At 43.8% G+C, this 25,396-nt stretch overlaps 1 protein-coding gene across 2 annotated transcripts in view; it reads right to left on the reverse strand.

Moving 5' to 3' along the window:
- Window positions 1–25,396, reverse strand: part of LRRK1 (leucine rich repeat kinase 1) — a 118,982-nt gene that overhangs the window by 47,791 nt on the left and 45,795 nt on the right. For both annotated transcript variants that reach the window (XM_067471295.1, XM_067471296.1), the window contains exons 8-16: window positions 24,051–24,178; window positions 20,370–20,533; window positions 17,909–18,046; window positions 15,453–15,565; window positions 15,008–15,084; window positions 12,413–12,542; window positions 9,872–9,984; window positions 3,659–3,873; window positions 1,967–2,131 (exon numbers count right to left, since the gene is read on the reverse strand). In XM_067471295.1, coding sequence (XP_067327396.1) covers window positions 1,967–2,131; window positions 3,659–3,873; window positions 9,872–9,984; window positions 12,413–12,542; window positions 15,008–15,084; window positions 15,453–15,565; window positions 17,909–18,046; window positions 20,370–20,533; window positions 24,051–24,178 — 1,243 coding nt within the window. The remainder of the gene's footprint in view (window positions 1–1,966; window positions 2,132–3,658; window positions 3,874–9,871; window positions 9,985–12,412; window positions 12,543–15,007; window positions 15,085–15,452; window positions 15,566–17,908; window positions 18,047–20,369; window positions 20,534–24,050; window positions 24,179–25,396) is intronic.

Genomic DNA, 25,396 nt, shown 5'->3' on the forward strand with positions numbered 1-25,396 from the left:
TCTGAGCTAGCTGGGGTGGTCTCGAGCCTGGCGTATCATCGGCTCATTGTGCTAGGGGACTTCAATGGCTGACCACACAGGCGGATGGTGATGAATGTGATTTTATTCTGATGACCTGGCTTTTGTAATTGTATGATATTGCGTGATCTGTAATTTAATGTTTTTTGTATTAATGTATTATGATGCTATTATGTTTACTATATTTGTGTTGAATTTTCTGCTGTTAGCCGGACTGAGTCTCTCTTCGGAGGTCGAGAAGACCAGGTTATAAAAGCTCTACATAAATAAATAAATAAATAAATAAAGACCAAGGTTCAAAATCTCGCTCAATCATGGAAACCCTTTGGGCAGGTCACACTTTTACAGCCCCAGAGGAAGGCAAAGATAACCCTCTTCCAAACGAATATTTCCCAGAAAACCTCAAGAGTGGTTAGCCTGATGGTCCCCATAAGTCAGAAGATTACACGGATCGAAACGATGGTTAAATAGAGATGCTGGTTAATTAGGCACCTGGTGCCTTGAAACAAACATCTACAAATCTTGGTGCTTTTTTGCTTTCATGACCATTCTCTTTTGGAGAATAGCACTACTCTTCAGGGTTGATCTTTTCTTGGCCTTGAGCTGGCTATGATTCATAACTCTATTTTACCCCTTGCTGACTTGTTTAGGCTCCTGAGTTGCTGTGTGGGTGAACTCCCCATTCTCTCTTCCAGATGTGACAGACTTGGACTGGATGACTAGCTGACAACCCTTTCATTCCAGCAACTTCCGTCATAGCAAATCTGCTCATTGTCGCACAGGACAATGAGCAGTACATAAAACTGTGGCATTAGCTGATTGAGTCGGATAACTTAACAGCTCAAAAGGAATCTCATGGAGGCAACAAAACATGGAGCAGTTTAGCAGAAATTGCTATAATTGCAAGGGCTTATTACGAAGGGGTTTCCGGGTACCATGTGCCATATTAGAAGAGACATTCTTATTGGGCTGAGTGAGAAGGAATGTCAACTGGATGAAGACAAACCAAAAGAAACTAGATGCAGATGACATATCCAGTGCAAAGCCAGGTCGGGATTGAGACCCATTTGAATGGATTCCACTTCCTGTGGAAAATGAGCTTTGTGATTCAGAAGCCCTTGGGAAGTGACCCAAGTGGACAAGGTGATGTGCCTCTTGAGGTCAATTTCTGTCTGCATTCGACAGAATATTCTTTTGGAAAAAAAACATGGCCATAAACGGCTCTGGCCCAGTGTACCTGTCCGAACGTATCTCCTTCTACGTCCCACCTCGGAGTTTAAGATTTGCTGGGGAGGCCCTGCTCTCGGCCCCACCTCTATCACAAGTGAGACTGGTGGGGACGAGGGACAGGGCCTTCTCGGTGGTGGCCCCTCGCCTGTGGAATGCACTCCCCGGGGAGATTAGGTCATCAACACCCCTCCTCTCTTTCAAAAGGAAGCTAAAAACCTGGATGCGGGACCAGGCCTTCGGATAAGCTGGCAGACGGGCAAAGACAATGATGACCAGAGTAGGAAAGGACAATGACGATGCTGGATGGATTACGGATTATGAATTGGCGAATGTTGACCACAAGATGATTTTATTGCTGCTATTGTACTGTTTTTGACTGTTTTAACTAGTTATAACTGTTGACGTTATATGGTAAATTTGTGTATTGTATTTTGTGAATTGTTGGGCATCGAATTGTGCCGTTTGTAAGCCGCCCTGAGTCCCCCCTAGGGGGTTGAGAAGGGCGGGGTAGAAGCACCCCAAATAAATAAATAAATAAGCAAGCAAGCTGCTGGCTGGGCCAATTGCAATCCCCGGGAAGCAACAACCAAGAGCAATTTCGCCAAGTTGTATGAAAGGAATTCTCAATTGAGTCTGTTTCCGTCCATGGGCATTCTGCACTCTCCGCGTTGTAACTTCCAAGCCCCCAGAAAGCTGGTGCAGCTTCCCGCTTCCTTACCTCGATATTCAGTAACCAGAACTGAAGATTTGCCACAGCTTCTTCCCCCAGCGCTAAGTTCCAGACAACAACATATAATGCTTTATCTGTGAAGAAACACTGATTGACTGTTGACATGCTGGCGGGACCCCCAATATCCCAGACGTTAAACACGACAGAATTCATCTAAGTGGACAAAGAGAAACATTGAGGGAGAGACAACACCCTGTGCAGTTAAAGCCAATCGCGCCGAGATAATGGTCAATGCATAATGAACCCGCACCCTGCCTATCTCCATAATGTGCAACGCTAAGCATCAATTGAGATCAATGTTCTGGCCAAAGAAAGAAATGTTTGTATGGGGCAGCTATCAATTCTACACAGGAAATCTAAGCTAATTGCTTCCGCTCAGTAGTTGTGCCTTTGCCGTGGCGAGAAAAGGAGGGAGGGCTGTTAACACGCCTTCATTACATATGGATTTCGCTTATTTTTCACAGACTGAATAATTTACCTTGGGTCTGCAAAGGCAGACTCTTTCCCCAGATAGACGGACAGACAGATAGGAATGAAACATTATTACCATCCGTATCAATCCTTGTCCCACTTCATATGAACAAAATGGCTAATTTACAACCTTGAGTTTGGGAGTTGTAGTTCACCTACATCCAGAGAGCACTGTGGAGTCAAACAGTGATAGATCTGGACCAAACTTGGCACAAATACTCAATATGCCCAAATTATATAATAGGCAAATAGATAAATAGATAGGCAGATAGGCAGAGAGACAGTCAGATATATAGATAAGATAAACAGATAGATAGATAGATAGATAGATAGATAGATAGATAGATAGATAGATAGATAGATAGATAGATAGGCATATGGATAGACAGACAGATAAGCAGATAGATAGATAGATAGATAGATGATAGATAGATAGATTAGAATAGATTAGAATAGATAAGATAGATAGGCACATAGATTAGACAGACAAATAGACAGGCAGATAGATAAGCAGACAGACAGACAGACAGAAAGGTGGATAGATAAGGCAGAGGCAGATAGATTGATCAGTAAATTAGATAGGCAGATATGCAGCCTGATTAGATAAATAGACAGATAGATAAATGGATTAGATGTGATAGGCAGAGAGACAGTCAGACAGGAGTTGTAGTTCACCTACATCCAGAGAGCACGGTTGTCTCAATGATGGATCTGGACCAAACTTGGCACAAATACTCTATATGCCTAAATGTGAACTCTGATGGAGTTTAGGGAAAATAAACCTTGACATTTTGGAGTTGTAGTTGCTGGGATTTATAGTTCACCTACAATCAAAGAGCATTCTGAACCCCACCAATGATAGAATTGGGCCAAACTTCCCACACAGAAGCTCCATGACCAACAGAAAATACTGTGTTTTATGATGGTCTTTGGCGACCCCTCTGACACCCCCCTCATGACCCCTCCAGGGGTTCCAACCCCCAGGTTGAGAAACACTGTAGTAAATGAAATTAAAGAAGCAGTGGGTCACATCACTTGTCCTTTTTGCAATCATCAAGAACAAGGGTCTCAACTTCAGCATCAATGTAAACTTATCCTTGATTGGATTGCCCATTTATTGCCCAGCTTTCTTTTCGCTCCTGCCTCAGGCTCTTCTCTGCTTTGTACTCTGGAAGAAAAAGAAAACCCTCCTGGCATTTCCATGCTCACCTTTGCCTTGAACCCAGAGGGTTTCTGCAGCTCCCACTTGGAGGTCCGGATGGTGGCGTTGCTGGGCATCGCCGGGGAAGCCTTCCCTGTCTGCAGGATCTCCATCAGGGTGGATTTCCCTTGCCGTGGGGGCCCCACCACAATCACCTTCATCAGGTTGCATCTCTCCGCTTTGCGCAGCTGTGCTCGCAGGTAGGCTAAAATGGCTTTGGGACCTGGCCAGGGGAGAATGACGAAACGGCCCAGAAGCCCAACTGAAACAGCAGCAGAAATGTCCAGGCAGTTCCTGGCCTGAACGGTTGTAACTCTGTATTGTCGAAGGCTTTCATGGCCGGAATCACTGAGTTGTTGTAGGTTTTTTCGGGCTATATGGCCATGTTCTAGAGGCATTCACTCCTGACGTTTCGCTTGCATCTATAGCAAGCATCCTCAGAGGTAGTGAGTAGGCTTGTTTGGTTTTAAACTCGCTTCGTTTCCAGGGGGCGCCAGCGTTTCGAATTTCTGAGGACTTCCGAAATTTAAGATTTCAAAATTTCGAAATTTACGAAATTTCGTTAATTACGAATCGATTCGTTAATGGCGGACGCGATTGCGCAATGCGCTAAAAACACCTCCAAACGGGACAGGGGGAACTTCAGAAGCATCCCTCTCCCTCTGTTGCTGACTGTTGGTGATAAAACTTACAACTAACAGAACCCAAATTAAAATAAATTCAGGATGAAATTAAAATACATTAAGTTAGTAAAAATACAAATTAAAATCACTTAAAATTAATAAAATAATAAAATAACAAAATAATAAAATAACAAAATAATAAAATAACAAAATAATAAAATAAATAATAAATAATAAAATAAAATAATAAAATAAGTAATACGATAATAAAATATCTTCAGGAGGAGGAGGAGGAGGAGGATGGGGAGGAAAGGCAATGCTAGCACCTTTTCTCTCCTTCTTTCCCGCCTTAATAATTATGAAATAATTACGAAATAATTACGAAAATTTGGAAAAATTGTTTTGATTCTTAATTACTCTTCACACTATTCCTGCATGGCTCGATATCGGATCGTAAGCTAATTTAAATACGAATTAATAACGATTTTAGAAACTAAGGAACACGATCAAACAAGCCTAGTAGTGAGGTCTGTTGGAACTAGGAAAAAGGGTTTATATATCTGTGGAAAGACCAGGGTGGGACAAGGAACTCTAGTTTGTATCAGAGAAGCCATTGAAATCCACAAGCATGTGGACAATTTCAACAGAAAGGAGGAAACCATGAAAATGAACAAAATCTGGCTACCAGTTATAAAAAACTCAAAAATTAAAACAACAAAACAGCAGAGGGGAAACAATCAGGGACATCTAATCACCTCTCAACAAAAGATTGCTCCAGGCACTGCCAGGCTATCAAATGCTAATCAAGGTGGCCCGTTGAAATATTCACACCTAGCTCCAACAGACAAAAGTTCCTTGTCCCATCCTGGTCTTTCCACAGATGTATAAACCCTTTTTCCTAGTTCCAACAGACCTCACTTCCTCTGAGGATGCTTGCCATAGATGCAGGCGAAATGTCAGGAGAGAATGCCTCTAGAACATGGCCATATAGCCTGAAAAAACCTACAACAACCCGGTTGTAACCCTGTCTTCAATTTCCCCCCACAATAATATTTCAGCTCCCCAGTTCTTTAAGCTGGATGTAAGGAGAAAAGTAGGATCTTAGTCAAACAAACCAAAGAAGGGCTGAAGCATTTGGAAGGTTTGTTAGACACACTCCAAATTCAAGAACCTGAGTGGGAAGAGCAAGCAGTCTGTGATGCAAACCTGAGTTAGGCCAGTTTTAAGTTGTGAGTTTTAATCTGCATTTCATCAATGGAAGAAATGTTTAAAGCTACAGACAGGGTGGTCGCTGTTGCCCGTTTTGGGCCTAAAACTATTTAGCCGCTTGTGCTCCCTTTATTATATCAGTTGTATACTTACTTATTTATGCAATGTTTTTGACACAAAATAAATAAATAAATCAGTGGATTTTAATGTAGATTTTAACTCTGTGTATCTTGTTGTATGTATTTTAATAGTGCTTTATCTCTTGGTTTAAGCATGTTGAATCCCATCTCAAGACGTGAGTGGTGTTGTTGCTGCTGCTGTTGTTGTGAGTATTTCGGGTTGTATGACCATGTTCCAGAAGCATTCTCTCCTGAGATTTCATCTGCATCTGTGGCAGGCATCAGACCTCACAGCCTCTGAGGATGCCTACCACAGATGCAGGCAAAATGTCAGGAGGTAACGCGTATGTACTTTGGTAGATTCGCTGCCACCACCTAAATTATATTAGGATATTACAGATGTTTTCCTGAGGTAAACTTCTTCCCTACCCACCAGCTCTCTCTTAACTCCTTGATATGCCTGTGATGATAAGATGTTAAAACAGATTGAAATATTCTCACAGGAATGAATCACTACTGAGGCTTCTTTAAAAGTTGAACTAGAGAAAATGTTTATTGATAATATTGACCCAACAACTATCTTCTTGAATGAGGCACACAAGCTTGAATGGTTACTGAGGTACAATAATCTTGATGGTTACTTCAAACGGGTTACTTGACTTAGATACGAGTAAAACTCCTCACTCTACAATAACACAGTAGCAGTGAGTTCCCCAGACTAACCTAACCAGGTTTTCCCCAGAGCAATTAGCTACACTCTAAGCAGAGTCCTCTAAAAGCTAACCAATTCTAACCCAGAGAGCAAACCACTTGTGTTAAAACCCACACAAGCACATAGGTGACTACTTTGACCCTCCTAGCCAAATAATGCAGCCTTGCCTGTCACAAATGCTCTCTGACAGAAAAATCTAAGCTCAAAAATCTACCTCTCTTCCCATCTGTTCCCAAAATCACTCCTTCCTCAAACACAAAAATCAATCTCTCTCTGCTCTCCCTCAAGCTGACACTTTTGCAGTCATAGGACTGGCCTCCTGTCCATCATAATTAAGCTTTGGTTCCGCCCCCTGTTCAGGACTCTGGGACTGAAAGGAGCCATTTTTTGGGCAGTCTCACACAAGGAAGCTAAACTATAGGACGTAGACCTGCTTGTCCCGTAGAAAAGCATCCTTTCTCAAGAACATTCAGGGAAACAGAAATTCCAGGAGAAAGGTCCCAAGGCTCTGGCTGAGAGCTCATAGCCTCTCAGCCTCACAGCATCAGAGGGAAAACAGCCCTGAAGTTTCAAAGAATTCTCGGAGAAAGAACAGCATTACAGATCCACGGAATTCCAGCTTTAATATCTACAAGCCTCGGCTGGTAGGTCTACTTGATACCCAGATGCATTTGGAATCGGTAGTAGTACCCACACCAACGAGACATACATAATAGATAGCCTGGGAGAGGTTAAAAAGGGTTTTTTTTCTTATAGAAAAAGTACAGTCAATCAAAGTCAGGTATCAGTTCCTTGAGGACAAGAAAGCCTTGAAGTCAGACGATTGGGAGGGATAGCCAATACTCCAGAGGACAGGAGCATGATTCAAAATGATCTTGACAGATTAGAGAGATGGGACAAAACTAACAAAATGAAGTTCAACAGTGACAAATGCAAGATACTCCACTTTGGCAGGAAAAACGAAATGCAAAGATACAGAATGGGGGAGGCCTGGCTCGAGAGCAGTACGTGTGAAAAAGATCTTGGAGTCCTCGTGGACAACAAGTTAAACATGAGCCAACAATGTGATGCGGCGGCAAAAAAAGCCAATGGGATTTTGGCCTGCATCAATAGGAGCATAGTGTCTAGATCTAAGGAAGTAATGCTACCCCTCTATTCTGCTTTGGTTAGACCACACCTGGAATATTGTGTCGAATTCTGGGCACCACAATTCAAGAGAGATATTGACAAGCTGGAATGTGTCCAGAGGAGGGCGACTAAAATGATCAAGGGTCTGGAGAACAAGCCCTACGAGGAGCGGCTTAGGGAACTGGGCATGTTTAGCCTGAAGAAGAGAAGGCTGAGAGGAGATATGATAGCCATGTATAAATACGTGAGAGGAAGCCACAGAGAGGAGGGAGCAAGCTTGTTTTCTGCTTCCTTGCAGACTAGGACGCGGAACAATGGCTTCAAACTACAAGAGAGGAGATTCCATCTGAACATGAGGAAGAACTTCCTGACTGTGAGAGCTGTTCAGAAGTGGAACTCTCTGCCCTGGAGTGTGGTGGAGGCTCCTTCCTTGGAAGCTTTTAAACAGAGGCTGGATGGCCATCTGTCAGGGGTGATTTGAATGCAATATTCCTGCTTCTTGGCAGGGGGTTGGACTGGATGGCCCATGAGGTCTCTTCCAACTCTTTGATTCTATGATTCTAAGTGTTGTTTGAACCATTGAAGATTTGTTGTTTGTTCCATAATAAAGACTTTGTTATATCTTGAAAGACTCTAAAGACCATCACTTCAGAAAAAACCCTGAGAACCTTTCTTTGAGGCACCCCGGCTTCCCGCTGGGCTTAAATTATACGTCCTATAGAAAAGACAATTGTTACAGGCCCAGCGCGTGACAGAACAGTTTAACTTCCAGGGTGCTGCTGGGTCTATAGCAACCCTGGGGAAACGCAAAGGAATGCTATCCCATGCAGCTAAAAGGCAACGTAAACCATGCTCCTGGAAGACGGAACAAGAAAGCTGTACAGAAGTAAAAGAATGATAAAAAATGAAACATGAAATTGACTTAGAAGTGGGGAGGGAAAGGTATACTAAGTGAATTGTTTGAAATATTTATTTTATTTATTTAGAGGTTTTCTATACCGGCCTTCTCAACCTTGACGAGGGACTCAGGTCGGTTCACAGCATATATAAAATACAATCATATAAAAGAACAACAAGTATAAATCATTACATATTAAAATAGTACAATACAGTACAGTAAAACATCATCATTACAGTTTTCTAAGCCAAATCATCAATCCAGTCCTAGTCATAATCACACTCGTAGTCACAGTTCAACATGATTCATCACAGGGAAAGGTTCTAGGTTCAGTCCTCAAATGCCATCTTCCAGAGCCAGGTTTTTAGTAATCTCCTGAACATCAGGAGGGAGGGGGCTGATCTGACCTCTAGTGGGAGGGAGTTCCAAAGCCGGGGAGCCACCATCGAGAAGGCCCTGTCTCTCGTCCCCACTAACCGTGATTGTGGGGGTGGTGGGACCGAGAGCAGCCCCCCCCCCCCCCGGAAGATCTTAATAGCCTTGATGGTTCATAGGGGAGAATCCGTTTGGACAGGTAAACTGGGCCAGAGCCGTTTAGAGTTTATAGGTCAGAACCAGCACTTTGAATTGTGCACGGAAGCTGATCGGCAGCCAGTGGAGCTGGCGTAACAGAGGGGTCGTATGGTCTCTGTACCCAGCCCCCGTTAACAATCTGGCTGCCGCACGTTGGACTGATTGAAGCTTCCAGGCAGTCTTCAGAGGCAACCTAACGTAGAGAGCGTTGCAGTAGTCTAAATGGGATGTAACCAGAGCGTGGACTACCGTGGCCAAGTCAGACTTCCCAAGGTACGGGCGCAGCTGGCGCACAAGTTTTAATTGTGCAAAAGCTCCCCTGACCACCGCCGAGACCTGGGGTTCCAGGCTCAGCGATGAGTCCAGGGTCACTCCCAAGCTGTGAACCTGCGTCTTCAGGGGGAGTGTAACCCCGTCTAACACAGACTGTGACCCTATACCCTGTTCGGCCTTTCGACTGAGCAGGAGTACCTCTGTCTTGTCTGGAATAGGAATATACTGCTAAGGAATGCATGGAGAAGAAGATTGGAAGTCAACATGACCTCCTGTATCTCCCCTACCCCTCTCATTCCTCTTACTCTCTCCCCCCCCTTATATATATATATCCCCTCCTTTCCCTCCCAACCTTACCCTATACCTCTATCTTGTTTTTATATGAAAAATTAAAGCGGAAATGTATTTAATAAAAAACGTATTAAAAAAATCTATGCAGTCACTGGAGGAAAGCCACGCACATTTACAAACTACCTTTGGAGAGAAAGGCTGACTTGAAAATAAAGCAACCAAGCGGAATTTGGCTCCAACGGGGGGAAAAAATGGGCTCCTCATCTCATTGTGAGACATGGCGGCCTGCCTGCATTCCTCCACATTTTCTGTACCATTCAATAATAAATAAAACAAAGCCTGGTTTGCGGTCCAAACAGCTGAGAAGAATAAACGCAGGGAAGAAATAGACTCACTCTCTTTCCTGATCTCGGCGGGAAGATTGCCAATGTTCAGCTCCTCCAGATCCAGCTGCCAGAGATTAGCCAGTTGCCCAAGTTCAGGAGGAAGCTCATGAATGCCTGCATTGCTGTCAGAAAATACAAAGTAAAATATACAGTAAAATAAACACACCCATCCTGAGAGGGAAGTGATGCACAAACATCGACTCTTTCAATTCGATGCAACCCTGAAAGTTACAGTTTGGGCAGAACTTTCCAGGGATTTCAACAGAACCAAGAAAAACCATTTGATGAGTGAGACGGGAAGCAGGGCAGAGCCGAAAATGCTGCAAAATATAAGGACGTGCATTCAGTTCAGTGTGAAACACTGAACCAAGATGGAATCAAATATTCTGTGCCTCCCACAGATCGTCAGGGATCAGTGACATACTAGATATGCATCTTAGTTCAGTGGGATGCAAATATTCTGTGTCTTCCACAGATCACCAGGGATCATACTAGACTTTGTAAAGAAAATAATAATAAATAATAGAAAAAGGGCCTGAAAGAATCCATCTGAGAAAGCCAAGAGCCAACATTGAAAGGAGTCCATAAGGCTGAGATGCTGAAAGCCAAAGAATCAGCAGAAGAGTGAAAATGAAGTTCAACAGTGACAAATGCAAGATACTCCACTTAGGCAGAAAAAAATGAAATGCAAAGATATAGAATGGGGGACACGGGGCTCGAGAGCAGTACGTGTGAAAACTATCTTGGGGTCCTCGTGGACAAGAAGTTAAACTTGAGCCAACAATGTGATGCAGCAGGGAAAAAAGCCAATGCAATTTTGGCCTGCATCGATAGGAGCATAGTGTCTAGATCTAATGCTACCCCTCTATTCTGCTTTTGGTTAGACCAGGGCTGTAGCCAGAAAAAAATTTCAGGAGGGTTTGAAAATTTGGGGGGGGGGGGGGGGCTGAAAATTTCACGGGGGGTTGAAACCTACCTCCTAGCTCACGCTGAAGCAGAGAGCACAGCAGGGGGCAGAGCAGCCTTCAATAGCCTGCAGCTCCACCCCTGTCAACCACCTCCACCAAGTCTGTCCCCCTTAATGAGAACATTCAACACCCCCCGCCCTCCAACTTGGTTGCTTTGCTACATCGGCTATTGCTGGAAGTAATGACAGTGTGAATAAATTGTCAATATTTGCCTGAGATAGTGCTTGCAGTTCTGGAGGGACTCTTAATTTTTTGCATCTCATAGACTTAGCATGGGGATTTGGTTAACCAGTTAAAATTCATGAGTAAACCAGGTTTTTAAAAAAAATCTGAAACATTTCGGGGGGGGGGGGGGTTGAACCCCTAACCCCCCCCCCCTCGCTACAGGCCTGGGTTAGACCACACCTGGAATATTGTGTCCAATTCTGGGCACCACAATTCAAGAGAGATATTGACAAGCTGGAATGTGTCCAGAGGAGGGCGACTAAAATGATCAACGGTCTGGAGAACAAGCCCTATGAGGAGCGGCTTAAAGAGCTGGGCATGTTTAGCCTGAAGAAGAGAAGGCTGGGAGGAGACATGATAGCCATGTATAAATATGTGAGAGGAAGCCACAGGGAGGAGGGAGCAAGCTTGTTTTCTGCTTCCCTGGAGACTAGGACATGGAATAATGGCTTCAAACTACAAGAAAAAGGAGATTCCATCTGAACATTAGGAAGAACTTCCTGACTGTGAGAGCTGTTCAGCAGTGGAACTCTCTGTCCCAGATTGTGGTGGAGGCTCCTTCTTTGGAAACTTTTAAATAGAGGCTGGATGGCTATTTGTCGGGGGTGTTTTGAATGCAGTTTTCCTGCTTCTCCGTGAAGGTGGATCTGGCCAGGGTGGTCCATGCCTTAGTCACCTCCAGATTGAACTACTGCAATGCACTCTACGTGGGGCCGCCCTTGAAAACGACCCGGAAATTTCAATTGGTTGAACGGGCAGTGGCCAGGTTGCAGTCAACCCTCCTGTTTAAGAAGCTCCACTGGCTGCTGTTCATTTTCCGGTCCCAATTCAAGGTGCAGGTTCTTACCTACAAAGCCCTGAACAGTTTGGGACCTGCCTACCTACGTGACTGCATCTCTGTGTAAAACCCACACAATCTCTTCAATCATCTGGAGAGGCCCTGCTCACGCTCCCACCTCTGGGGACGAGGGAGAGGGCCTTCTCAGTGGTGGCCACTCAACTCTGGAACTCGGTTCCCAAGGACATCCGGAATGCCCCAACTCTGGCAATTTTTAGGAGGAGCCTGAAAACGTGGTTGTTCCAGTGTGCCTTTCCAGAATAATGAATTTCTCAGCAACATGCCCTCAAAATGCACTTATTATTGATCTAGGATTGATTGATTTGCAAGCCCTATCCCCTCCGAAAATTTCTATCCCAGTTATATCCTACCTTGCTCATGCCCAGCATTATTTTTTAAATTTTAAATTTTACATTTGGCCCAAGCTCTGGTCTCTGCTCTTTGGGTGGGAAACTTCCCATGAGGGAAGAAGCAAGTGGAGCGTCCATGGCAGGCATGGCATTTCTTAGCCGGACTTACTTTCCCAAGTAAAGCTCCGACAGCCCTTTGAGAAGGCAGACCGACTGTGGGACGGAGTCCAGCTGGTTGTCGTTCAGGTAGAGAACTTCAAGAGTCTCGGCCAAGAATTCAGGAAACTCCAAAGTGGAACCTGGAGGGAGGCACAAGCTGAATTCACACAAAAAGATGGAGACAAGCTCTGATTCCACAGGCATCGTGTTGAATATTGTGTCGTAGAAAATCTATTCTTGAGCATGTGCCAGGAAAACAAGTCTTGAAGAGGTTGATGCCTAGAAATGAAATCCTACAGAGGGGCCTTCAGGTCAAGCTGACATAATGTCCGGAGGTTGGGAAAACTGGTAAGGGAGACCATAAATTTTGAGGTGCATACATCGGGGACTGCCTGTATGTGTGTGTGTAATATATATAATACTAGCCGTCCCCTGCCACGCATTGCTGTGGCCCAGTCAGTTGATCTGGAAAATAAAGTAATGAGAAAGTGTTGGTTTCTAAAATATGTAATTTCTTTCTGCTTGTGGGTAATCAGTACTTCTTGTTGATTCTTTGTCAGTGTTGATATGGAGATTGTTTGGTTTGCCTACTCTGGAATATGCAACATATCATTGTCCTTCTTTAGGAGTCCCTTTCAAATTTATGATACTATATCTGTGTGTGTGTGTAAATCATATCTATCTATCTCTATGGCTGGATGGCTCTTTGTCAGGAGGGCTTTGATTATGTTTTCTTGCTTTGAGGAAGGGAGTTGGATTGGATGGTCTTGAGTATTTTCTGTTGGTCATGGGGGTTCTGTGTGGGAAGTTTACCCTGATTCTGTCGTTCGTGGGGTTCAGAATGCTCTTTGATTGTAGGGGAACTGTGAATCCCAGTGACAACTCCCAAATGTCAAGGTCTATTTCCCTCAAACTCCATCTGTGTTCATATTTGGGCGTATTGAGTTCTTGTGCCAAGTTTGGTCCAGATCCATCATTGTTTGAGTCCACAGTGCTCTCTGGATGTAGGTGAACTACAACTCCCAAACTCAAGGTCAATGCCCATCCACCAAACCCTTCCAGTATTTTCTCTTGGTCATGGGAGTTCTGTGTGCCAAGTTTGGTTCAGTTCCATTGTTGATGGAATTCAGATTGTAGGTGAAGTATAAATCCCAGCAACTACAACTCCCAAATGACAAAATCATATTTTTTTGAGTGACGGTCACTCCTTGTGTTGTGAGACACTTTGTTGCCAAATTTGGTGTGATTTCGTTCATTGGTTCTTTTCTTTTTAAGGTACTTATTATGCACGGAGCATATATATATATAAGATGAAATGAAATGAAATAGATATAGAATCATAAATTTGGAAGAGACCCCCAAAGGCCATCCATTCCAGCTCTATTCTTAACTAGAAGTCGTTTGCAAATCAGATATTGTTCACTCCGGGACAGAGAGTTCCACTGCTGAACAGCTCTCACAGTCAGGAAGTTCTTCCTCATGTTCAGATGGAATCTCCTTTCTTGTAGTTTGAAGCCATTGTTCCGCGTCCTAGTCTCCAGGGAAGCAGAAAACAAGCTTGCTCCCTCCTCCCTGTGGCTTCCTCTCACGTATTTATACATGGCTATCATATCCCCTCTCAGCCTTCTCTTCTTCAAGCTAAATATGCCCAGCTCCTTAAGCCGCTCCTCATAGGGTTTGTTCTCCAGACCCTTGATCATTTTAGTCACCCTCCTCTGGACACATTCCAGCTTGTCAATATCTCTCTTGAATTGTGGTGCCCAGAATTGGACACAATATTCCAGGTGTGGTCTAACCAAAGTGGAATAGAGCATGGGGAGCATTACTTCTCTAGATCTAGACACTAGGCTCCTATTGATGCAGGCCAAAATCCCACTGGCTTTTTTTGCTGCCATATCACATTGTTGGCTCATGTTTAACTTGCTGTCCACGAGGACTCCAAGATCTTTTTCACACATACTGCTCTCGAGCCAGGAATCATCCCCCATTCTGTATTTTTGCATTTGGTTGTTTTTTTCTGCCTAAGTGGAGTATCTTGCATTTGTCCCTGTTGAACTTCATTTTGTTAGTTTTGGTCAATCATCTCTCTAATCTGTCAAGATCGCTTTGAATCCTGCTCCTGTCCTCTGGAGTATTGGCTATCCCTCCCAATTTGGTGTCGTCTGCAAACTTGATGATCATGTCTTCACATAGTATCATTGATGTGGAAGGCCATCCAGTCCAGCCCCATTGTTCTGAACTAGGAGTGGTTTGGAAGTCGGATGTTGTTAACACAGGGTCTGCATGTATATGTGTGTGTGTGCGTACACATGCGTGTGTGTATGAGATAGATATAGTATCATTGATGTGGAAGGGACCCCCAAAGGCATCCAGACCAGAACCATTGTTCTTAACGGAGAGTCCTTTGTAATTTGGGTGTTTGCAACTCGGGGACTTCCTATACATCCATACAAAGTTCTCGGCCAAAGAGGAGGCTACCTTCATAGCTTGGGAGAAGCTACCAAGGAGCCTCTCCCTATGTCCTCAAGGGACGGGACACAGGAGAAGAAAGGGCTTCCTTCCACTTAAGGCTTTACAGCCAGCTCTTTTATTCTGCGCATCATACCTGTTTCTGTGCTGGAACGCCCTCGGTTCCTGGTACTGAAGAAAGAAATCCGCTTCATTTTGGCCCCTTCGTCCATCCTGTAAGCAAACAAACAGAAGGTCAATGAATCGGAAAGCCCTCCTCCACAGTATGAATTTGGGTGTATCTACACTATAGCGCACACTTGGGCCAACATTGGCCCTCTAGGTGTTTTGGACTCCAACTCCCACGATTCCTAACAGCTAGGAATTGTGGAAGTTGGGAGTCCAAAACACCTGGAGGCCAAAGTTGGCCCAGGCCTGTAACAGAGTGAATGCATCTTCACATCACTAAATTTAAATTGTTCATTAATGAGCTTTCTCTCACCATGCTACGACTCCCAGGGTGGCATCACATTGAGTGTGGAAGCACAAGTGGTGCTCAACCACATTAATTCTAGAGTGCAGGGGCAAGAGGAAGGACTCACTTTCCCAGCTGGTTCTTGGAGAGGTCCAGGGACTTCAGCCGCCGGCAAGCCCACGTCTCTTGGGAAGGCAGGGTGATGATCTGGTTTCCTGAGAGCTTCAGGAAGGCCAAAGCCTGAAACAGGAAGAGGAGCACTTCGGGAAACAACAGCGCTTCTGGACTAGAGGTGGAGAATCATAGAATCCTAGAGTTGGAAGAGACCTCATGGGCCATCCAGTCCAACCCCCCACCAAGAAGCAGGAATATTGCATTCAAAACACCCCTGACAGATGGCCATCCAGCCTCTGTTTAAAAGCCTCCAAAGAAGGAGCGTCCACCACACTCAGGGGCAGAGAGTTCCACTGTTGAACAGCTCTCACAGTCAGGAAGTTCTTCCTCATGTTCAGATGGAATCTCCTTTCTTGTAGTTTGAAGCTATTGTTCCCCGTCCTAGTCTCCAGGGAAGCAGAAAACAAGCTTGCTCCCTCCTCCCTGTGACTCCCTCTCACATATTTATACATGGCTATCATGTCTCCTCTCAGCCTTCTCTTCTTCAGGCTAAACATGCCCAGCTCCTTAAGCCGCTCCTCATAGGGTTTGTTCTCCAGACCCTTGATCATTTGATTCGCCCTCCTCTGGACACACTCCAGCTTGTCAATATCTCTCTTGAATTGTGGTGCCCAGAATTGTACACAATATTCCAGGTGTGGTCTAACCAAGACAGAATAGAGGGGTATCATGACTTCCCTAGATCTAGACACTATGCTCCTCTTGATGCAGGCCAAAATCCCACTGGCTTTTTTTGCCGCCACATCACATTGTTGGCTCATGTTTAACTTGCTGTCCATGAAGACTCGAAGATCTTTTTCACAAGTACTGCTCTTGAGCCAGATGAGTGAAATTTTAGAGTTATGTAAATGTTCTCCAAGTGTGTTTATGTATGTAAATGCATTGTTGTTGTGTTTGTGTTTTTTTCTGTTTGGTGGATTTTTACTGTTCATTTATAACTAATACCATGAGTGTGTCATTCTATTCTAATATCTGTAATTTTCTTTTGGATTTTAAATTGTATTGAAATGCTTTTAATGACAGCCGCTTTGGTAGAGAGAAAAAATACAGTATAAATAAATAACAACGACAACGACAACAACAGAGGTTCTTGAAAATGCCTTAGAGATTATGTATCTTGTTGGACGTGGATAAACGAAACTGTGGATACCAGTCCTGCCGAAATGGCATTTCACTGAATTTAAGATATTGAAATAACTAATGAAAAAATGGAAAGTTTGCTAGAAACTACACTGGATTTAATAAATTCTGGGGCAAACCAATTTAGGAGAGAAAATGGCACAACACTGCCATCTAGTGTTCCACTGGTGGTCATGCATACATTTCAATTCCTTCAAGGAACTACATGCCATCCCCAAGTTACACACACCTGACTTATGAAAACCCTCTAGTTATGAACAATGGAGCTGGACTGGATGACCTCACGGTCTTTTCCAATCTATGATAATATATCTATCATTAATATATATATAAACCGCATTGAGTCGCCTGTATAGGCTGAAAAATGCGGTATACAAATAAAGCAAATAATATATATATATATATATATATATATATATATATATGGGCAGTCACAGAATCACAAAATCGGAGAGTTGGAAGAGACCTCATGGGCCATCCAGTCCATCCCCCTGCCAAGAAGCAGGAATATTGCATTCAAATCACCCCCAACAGATGGTCATCCAGCCTCTGTTTAAAAGTCTCCAAAGAAGGAGCCTCCACCACACCCCGGGGCAGAGAGTTCCACTGCTGAACAGCTCTCACAGTTTGCAAGTTTGGTAGTTGATTAAATGTATCTGGCCACTTGGAGTGCCTCTGGTGTTGCTGCAAGAAGGTCCTCCCTTGTGCATGTGGCGGGGCTCAGGTTGCATTGCAGCAGGTGGTCAGTGGTTTGCTCTTCTCCACACTCGCATGTCGTGGATTCCACTTTGTAGCCCCATTTCTGAAGGTTGGCTTTGCATCTCGTGGTGCCAGAGCGCAGTCTGTTCAGTGCCTTCCAAATCTCTCAGTTTTCTGTGTGCCAAGGGGGGAGTCTCTCATTTGGTATCAGCCATTGGTTGAGGTTCTGGGTTTGAGCCTGCCACTTTTGGACTCTTGCTTGCTGAGGTGTTCCAGCGAGTGTCTCTGTAGATCTTAGAAAACTATGTCTTGATTTAACTTGATTAACTATTTCTTGAATCCAGATGATCTGCTTTGATATGGCAGTGTAGACAGACACAAACCAGTTCAAAGCAGATAATCTGGATCTAAAAGATCCAGCCTGGGAAAAGGCTTAAGGACCATGTAAAAGCGCAATTCCAGAGATTCCACAGCAGTTAAAATGGTCTCAACCCACACTAATACCACCTTTCAGAAGGTCAAAGCAGGGTGTGCAAACTAGAAAGCAAGGGCAGGAATGGTGCAACTTACCTCCAGCTGGAAAAGGCAGAGCGGGACCTCCTTCAGAACATTGTCGGAAAAATCTACTTCCTTCAGGTGATTTTTCCAAAAAACGGCCAGAGTGTCAGGGAGCGATTCCAATGCGTTTTGAGCTGCCTTGCAACACTTCTGGAGGGAGAGAGGGAGGAAAAAGAAAGGGCAGTCGTGTTCAAAACAATATGTCTGCTTCCGCCATCTCAGCCTCAAGGTGAGCGCATTGATTTTTAAAAGCACATTTCTAGTGCCAGATGCGGCCCTAGGTAAGTTTCAACAGTAAGCAAACAGTATTTTGACGCGCCTCCCCCCCCCCCCCCAACCAATCACTGATATATATATTTTCTGTTCGTCGTGGGAGTTCTGTGTGCCATATTTGGTTCAGAATGCTCTTTGATTGTACGTGAACTGTGAATCCCAGTGACTACTACTCCCAAATGTCAAGGTCTATTTCCCCCAAACTCCATCTGTGTTCATATTTGGGCGTATTGAGTGTTTGTGCCAAGTTTGGTCCAGATCTATCATTGTTTGTGTCCACAGTGCTCTCTGGATGTAGGTGAACTACAACTCCCAAGCTCAAGGTCAATGCCCACCAAACCTTTCCAGTATTTTCTGTTGTGTGCCAAGTTTGGTTCAATTCCATCATTGGTGGAGTTCAGAATGCTCTTTGATTGTAGGTGAACTATACATCCCAGTAACTACAACTAGCATCTGACAAGGACTATTTTCCCCCAAGAGCACCTCAAGAGCGCCCCTGGGCAAAATCAACTATACTGCAAGTGCTTACTTTGCGTAATGGGTTGAGCCGCCCCTGTCTAGTGCTTATCAGTGGGAAGAGAGGCTTGGAGGCGAGTAGGCCATTTCTGGTGAAATATTACACTGTGCAATAATATTTGATACATGTTCTGTTCTGTTCCCGGAGCCCCCGGTGGTGCAGAGGCCAGCAGGACTGAAGACCCACAGGTCGCAGGTTCGAATCCGGGGAGAGGCAGATGAGCTCCCTCTATCAGCTCCAGCTCCTCATGTGGGGACATGAGAGAAGCCTCCCACAAGGATGATAAAAACATCAAATCATCCGGGCGTCCCCTGAGCAACATCCTTGCAGACAGCCAATCCTCTCACACCAGAAGCGACTTGCAGTTTCTCAAGTCACTCCTGACACAACAACAAAAAAAAAAATCTCTTCCTGGTTTGAAAGTGTTATTTGCTGTTTAATTGTGGGGTCCTTACTTTGAAAGGAATTGTTCTGCCCCAGAAACTTCTTTTTTGTGAATGAGTTGAGACTCAATGATGAGGGATTCACTGAAAAAATAGACTAAACTGTGCTATAGCAGGATGATGTCCCTCCCACAAAAGCAAAGTCTTTGCATTTGAATAGACTTTCTCATGTTTTTATGATAGAATCAATTAGGAAATGGCATTGATAACCCAGGAACAAAAATCATTTTACGTAGTGCAATCTATATATATATAAATGCTCTGTACATAATGAGTACCTTAAAAACAAAAGAACCAATGAACGAAATCACACCAAATTTGGCAACAAAACGTCTCACAACACAAGGAGTGACCATCACTCAAAAATTATGATTTTGTCATTTGGAAGTTGTAGTTGCTGGGATTTATAGTTCACCTATAATCAAAGAGCATTCAGAACTCCACCAACCAAACTTGGCACACAAGACTCCCCTGATCAACACTAGAGAGATAGGGCCTTCTCGGTGGTGGCTCCTCGGCTGTGGAACGCCCTTCCTACGGACATTAGACTAGCACCACCTCTAATGGTATTCCGCAAAAAAGTGAAGACCTGGCTGTTTGAGCAGGCGTTCGAATAATTAGTGCAATGATTGGTTAATGAACACTGGATTGGAACAATGGATGACGAATCTGGAACATGTTTTTGATGACGAGACGACAGTGAATGGGTATTGTAGTAACTGTTTATTAATTGTGTAATGTGTTGGGTTGTTAACTGTTTTTATACTGTAGCTGTTCGTATTTGTTGTGAACCGCTGTGAGTCGCCTTCGGGCTGAGAACAGCGGTATATAAGTAAGGTAAATAAATAAATAAATAAATAGAAGGGTTTGGTGGGCACTGACATTGAGTTTTGGAGTTGTAGTTTACCTACATCCAGAGAGCACTGTGGACTCAAACAATGAGGGATCTGGACCAAACTTGGCACGAATAATCAATATGCCCAAATATAAACACAGATGGAGTTTGGGGGAAATAGACCTTGACATTTGGGAGTTGTAGTTACTGGGATGTATAGTTCACCTACAATCAAAGAGCATTCTGAACTCCACCAACGATGGAATTGAACCAAATATGGCACACAGAACTCCCACGGCTACTTCTACCAATGGGTCTAGCATCCTGCAGAACTTGTCTCTGTGCTGCTCCTTGGTTACAACCTTTCATTTCCTAGATATATATCCCTGTGTCTCCCAGGCTTACCAAGGGACAGGCCCATGGCTGAGGAAACATCTTCAGTTTGTTTCTAGAGACATTGAGGACATTCAGCGATTTCAGGCAGTGAAGAAATTGATCTGGTAACTCTGATAGCCTGTTGTCTGAGACATCCAGCTCCTGCAGCTTCCTCAACCCAATCCAGTTGATGCCTGAAAGAGAGCCAAAAGAACCATCAGCAGGTCTAGGGATACTGAGTTGGTGAAGTCCTTTAAGCTCCTGGACCACCACTCTTGCTAAAAAGGTCTTGATTCTCAAGATGATGGGAATCAGAGCTGTAAGGCTCAAAATCATACAATCATAGAATCCTAGAGTTGGAAGAGACCTCATGGGCCATCCAGTCCAACCCCCTGTCAAGAAGCAGGAATATTGCATTCAAAGCACCCCTGACAGATGGCCATCCAGCCTCTGTTTAAAAGCTTCCAAAGAAGGAGCCTCCACACTCCGGGGCAGAGAGTTCCACTGCTGAACGGCTCTCAGAGTCAGGAAGTTCTTCCTCATGTTCAGATGGAATCTCCTTTCTTGAAGTTTGAAGCCATTGTTCCATGTCCTAGTCTCCAGGGAAGCAGAAAACAAGCTTGCTCCCTCCTCCCTGTGACTTCCTCTCACATATTTATACATGGCTATCATATCTCCTCTCAGCCTTCTTTTCTTCAGGCTAAACCGCTGTGAGTCGCCCTCGGGCTTGAGATACAGCGGTATACAAGAATAGTAAATAAATAAAATAAATAAATAAACATGTCCAGCTCCTTAAGCCGCTCCTCATAGGGCTTGTTCTCCAGACCCTTGATCATTTTAGTTGCCCTCCTCTGGACACATTCCAGTTGTCAATATCTTTCTTCAATTGTGGTGCCCAGAATTGGACACAATATTCCAAGTGTGGTCTAACCAAGGCGGAATAGAGCATGGGGAGCATTACTTTCCTAGATCTAGACACTATGCACCTACTGATGCAGGCCAAAATCCCATTGGCTTTTTTTGCCGCCACATGACATTGTTGGCTCATGTTTAACTTGTCCACGAGGACTCCAAGGTCTTTTTCACACGTACTGCTCTCGAGCCAGGCATCGTCCCCCATTCTGTATCTTTGCATTTCGTTTTTTCTGCCTAAGTGGAGTATCTTGCATTTGTCCCTGTTGAACTTCATTTTGTTAGTTTTGGCCCATCTCTCTACTCTATCAATAACCCTTACTTGGGAGGTGATTCAACAAAAAATATAGCAGAGTGCCAGAAGCACAGTTCATAAACAGCAGAAGCTTACGTGTAGAGAGCAAGGATTAGTTTCCAGTCAAGAAGATGGATCAGGATTGCAGGAGTCACAACCTTAGGTTCCAAAATATATTTATTGAAGCAAAAAGAAATCCATTCTAGATAGATAGAAAAAGGTCTTGGAGATAACTAGCTTATTAAGCTATCTTCTACGAAAGGTAAAAGGATAAAAATAACAAAAAGTTATCCATGCAGCTACATCTTGCCTGGAGAAAGGCAAAATACATCCTTACTCAAAGGAAGACAAAGGAAGGAAAAAAGAAAGGCCAAAATGGAGAATGATCGCATGGCGTGGCCAACAAGCCAGGGCAATAAAAATTCCTTTAAAGAGAAAGTTACCTATGATTTACCTCATCCCTCACGGAGATCACATTGCTACATCTTCAAAGGGGGGGGGGGAGGAAATAGTGGCAAGAGAAGAAGAGAAACCCCTTCTGGGATAAGCATGCATAGGTATTTGGGGAAGGAACCCCTCACTTGAATACTTTTTAGTCTACGTACACACTGAGAACTGGAGACTTGTGCAGTCAGGGATGAAACCTAACAAGACAGAGGTACTCCTGGTCAGTTGCAAGGCCGAACAGGGCATAGGGTTACAGCCTGTGTTGGATGGGGTCGCACTCCCCCTGAAGACGCAGGTTCGCAGCTTGGGTGTGACCTTGGACTCATCGCTGAGCCTGGAACCCCAGGTTTCGGCGGTGACCAGGGGAGCATTCGCACAGTTAAAACTTGTGCGCCAGCTGCGCCCGTACCTTGGGAAGTCTGACTTGGCCACAGTAGTCCACGCTCTGGTCACATCCCATATAGACTACTGCAACACTCTCTACGTGGGGTTGCCTCTGAAGACTGCTCAGAAGCTTCCAACGATCGGCAGCCAGGATGCTAACAGGAGCGGCACTCAGGGAGCATACAACTCCTCTGTTGCGCCAGCTCCACTGGCTGCCAATTTGCTACCGGGCACAATTCAAAGTGCTGGCTTTAGCCTTTAAAGCCCTAAACGGTTCTGGCCCGACTTACCTGTCCGAACGTATCTACTCTTATAAACCAGTTAGGACACTAAGATCATCTGGGGAGGCCCTGCTCTCTGTACCGCCGGCTTCACAAGCACGCCTGGCGGGGACGAGAGACAGGGCCTTCTCAGTGGTGGCCCTTCGGCTGTGGAGCGCTCTCCCTACGGACATTAGATCGCCCCCCTCCCTACTTGCATTCCAGAGGAGAGTGAAGACCTGGCTGTTCGAACTGGCATTCAACTAGGCAGTGCAATTGATTATTGGAACACAGAAAATGGATATGGAGACTGGATTCTGATTTTATTGATGAGATGTGATGGATTTGTTAAATTGATGTATTGATGTTTGATGTTTAATCGCTTTGCTTTTAAATGTCCAATGATTTTGTACTGTGTATATTGGAATTGTTGTTAACCGCTCTGAGTCGCCTAAGGGCTGAGAAGAGCGGTATACAAGGGAAGTAAATAAATAATAAATACATAAAAATGACCACAACGGATGTGAAGGGTTTGGACCAAGGGGATGGAAAGGGCAATGGATGGATGCCTTGGGAGGAAGTCAGGAAGGCAAGAGGAAGCAGACAAATGGATCCCAAATGTAAAAGAAAGATAGACTTCAATCTCAGGGTGAAGGAGTTACAACAGCACAACAACAGAGAGAGGAAACAAACAAGGGCATCTAATCACCTCTCAACAAAAGTTTGCTCCAGGCACTGTCAGGCCATTATATGCTAATCAAGGTGGTCAGTTGAAACATTCACACATAGCTCCAGCAGACAAGAGTCCTTTGTCCCACCCTGGTCATTCCACAGATATATAAACCCTTTTTCCTAGTTCCAACAGATCTCACTACCTCTGAGGATACTTGCCATAGATGCAGGCGAAACGTCAGGAGAGAATGCCTCTAGACCATGGCCATATAGCCCAAAAAAACCTACAACAACCCAAAGATAGGAGTGTTGCATAGCCTTCTATGACCCTGCTTCCTATCTAAGTGCAATTTGCAATACAAATTTTGCATACAATCTTAAGACCAATGCTAACATACACTTTTGAACAGTTCAGTTTTTGGGGGTTTTTTTTGGGGGGGGGCAGGACCATTTTTTCCCTTTGTCTCACAAAAGACAGGAAAACACATTGGGACTCTGCTCAGATTTGCAAACAAATGGAGAAATGAGCAACTGGGAATGCCTCCCGCTTCCCATAGCATGATAGCGAAGGACTGTTGAGGCCCATTCCACATTGAACTGGATTATATGGCACTGTGGACTCAGATAATCCAGTTCAAAACAAATACTGTAGGTGATCTGCCATGATATTCTGAGTTCTATGGCTGTTTGGAAAGGCCCTGAGCAAGAGGGGCGATTCTGCAGTTCCCAAGATGGACTCACCATCCTCTTCATCAAACAACGTCTCCAAATAGTTCTTGGCAGCCAGAAGCCTTTGGAGTCTGCAGAGGTGCAAGAAACCCGAAGGGAGGCTGAGGAACCTGTTGTTGGAGATGTCGACCTCAAGTAATCTGTAAGTTCAAAGGTGAGGAAAAAAAAGAGGAGGGAGTAATCAAGTCAATTCCAATGGGCAGATTTACCACCAAGATGATCCTCTGGACCCCATTGCCATGCACTTCCTCTGCAAAACAACTCACCCTCTCCCAAATAGCCCAAACAACCTCTGAAGGGTAGAGGCACTTTCTTCTTTTTTATATATATATATATAATAGTTTTTATTAAGGTTTTAAAAATAACATCGAAAGAGGGGGAATATTAAAAAAGATGATAGGAAAGTAGGAAAAAAGGAAAAAAGTAAGAAATACATCCCCCTGCCCCCAAGTCCACCAAAAAAATACAGAAATATAAAAGCCACACGAAATAAAGAAGAAAAAAAGGGAAAAAAGGAAAAGAAAAAGAAAAAAAAGAAAAAAAGAATAAAATAAAAATTGACTTCCATCTCTCCATCAGGTGTTGTGTCCTCAATGATATTTCCATTATATCCACTTCATAGTATTCCTCTTATTTATTTATTTCCTTTTCGTAATTTTCCTATAGAGTCCAATCTGTCCTCTTTATCGGGTTCCCGGTATTCTTTTTCAAGAAAAAAGTTAATTCGTCCATTTCTCTTATTTCTCTTAATTTCCCTAACCACTCTTCAGTGGTAGGGATATCTTCCTGTTTCCAAAACTTCGCCAATAATATTCTCGCCGCTGTTGTAGCATAGGTAAATAGTCTATCTTCGTTCTCATCTAATTGTAATTCCAAATCTGTAAATCCCAATAGATAATATTCTGGTTTCTTCTTAAAAACTCTCTTCAAAATTTTTTGTAGCTCTTCATGTACTTTCGTCCAATACTTCTCTATTTCTTTACACGTCCACCACATATGATAAAAAGTACCTGTTTGATGGCAACCCTTCCAACATTTATCAGAAGTATTCTTGTTCATTAAAGATAGTTTCTTAGGAGTGGTATACCATCTGTGGAACATTTTTATCCAGTTTTCTTTTAAATCTGTTGCATATACATATTTCAATTTTTTGTTCCACATCTGCTCCCACTCCCTAAATTGAATAGGTCTTCTTATGTTTTCGGCCCATTTTATCATACATGTTTTCACTTGCTCGCACTCCGTTAGCCAGGTTAATAGTGTATTATAAATAATTGAAATTACTTTCTTATTCGTCTTTAATAATTTGTCCCAAGTTGACTCTTCCCAGGCGAAGCCTATCTTATTGTCTTGCTTGA

This window comes from Anolis sagrei, chromosome 9, assembly GCF_037176765.1.
Source record: "Anolis sagrei isolate rAnoSag1 chromosome 9, rAnoSag1.mat, whole genome shotgun sequence".
Classification (NCBI taxonomy): domain Eukaryota; kingdom Metazoa; phylum Chordata; class Lepidosauria; order Squamata; family Dactyloidae; genus Anolis; species Anolis sagrei.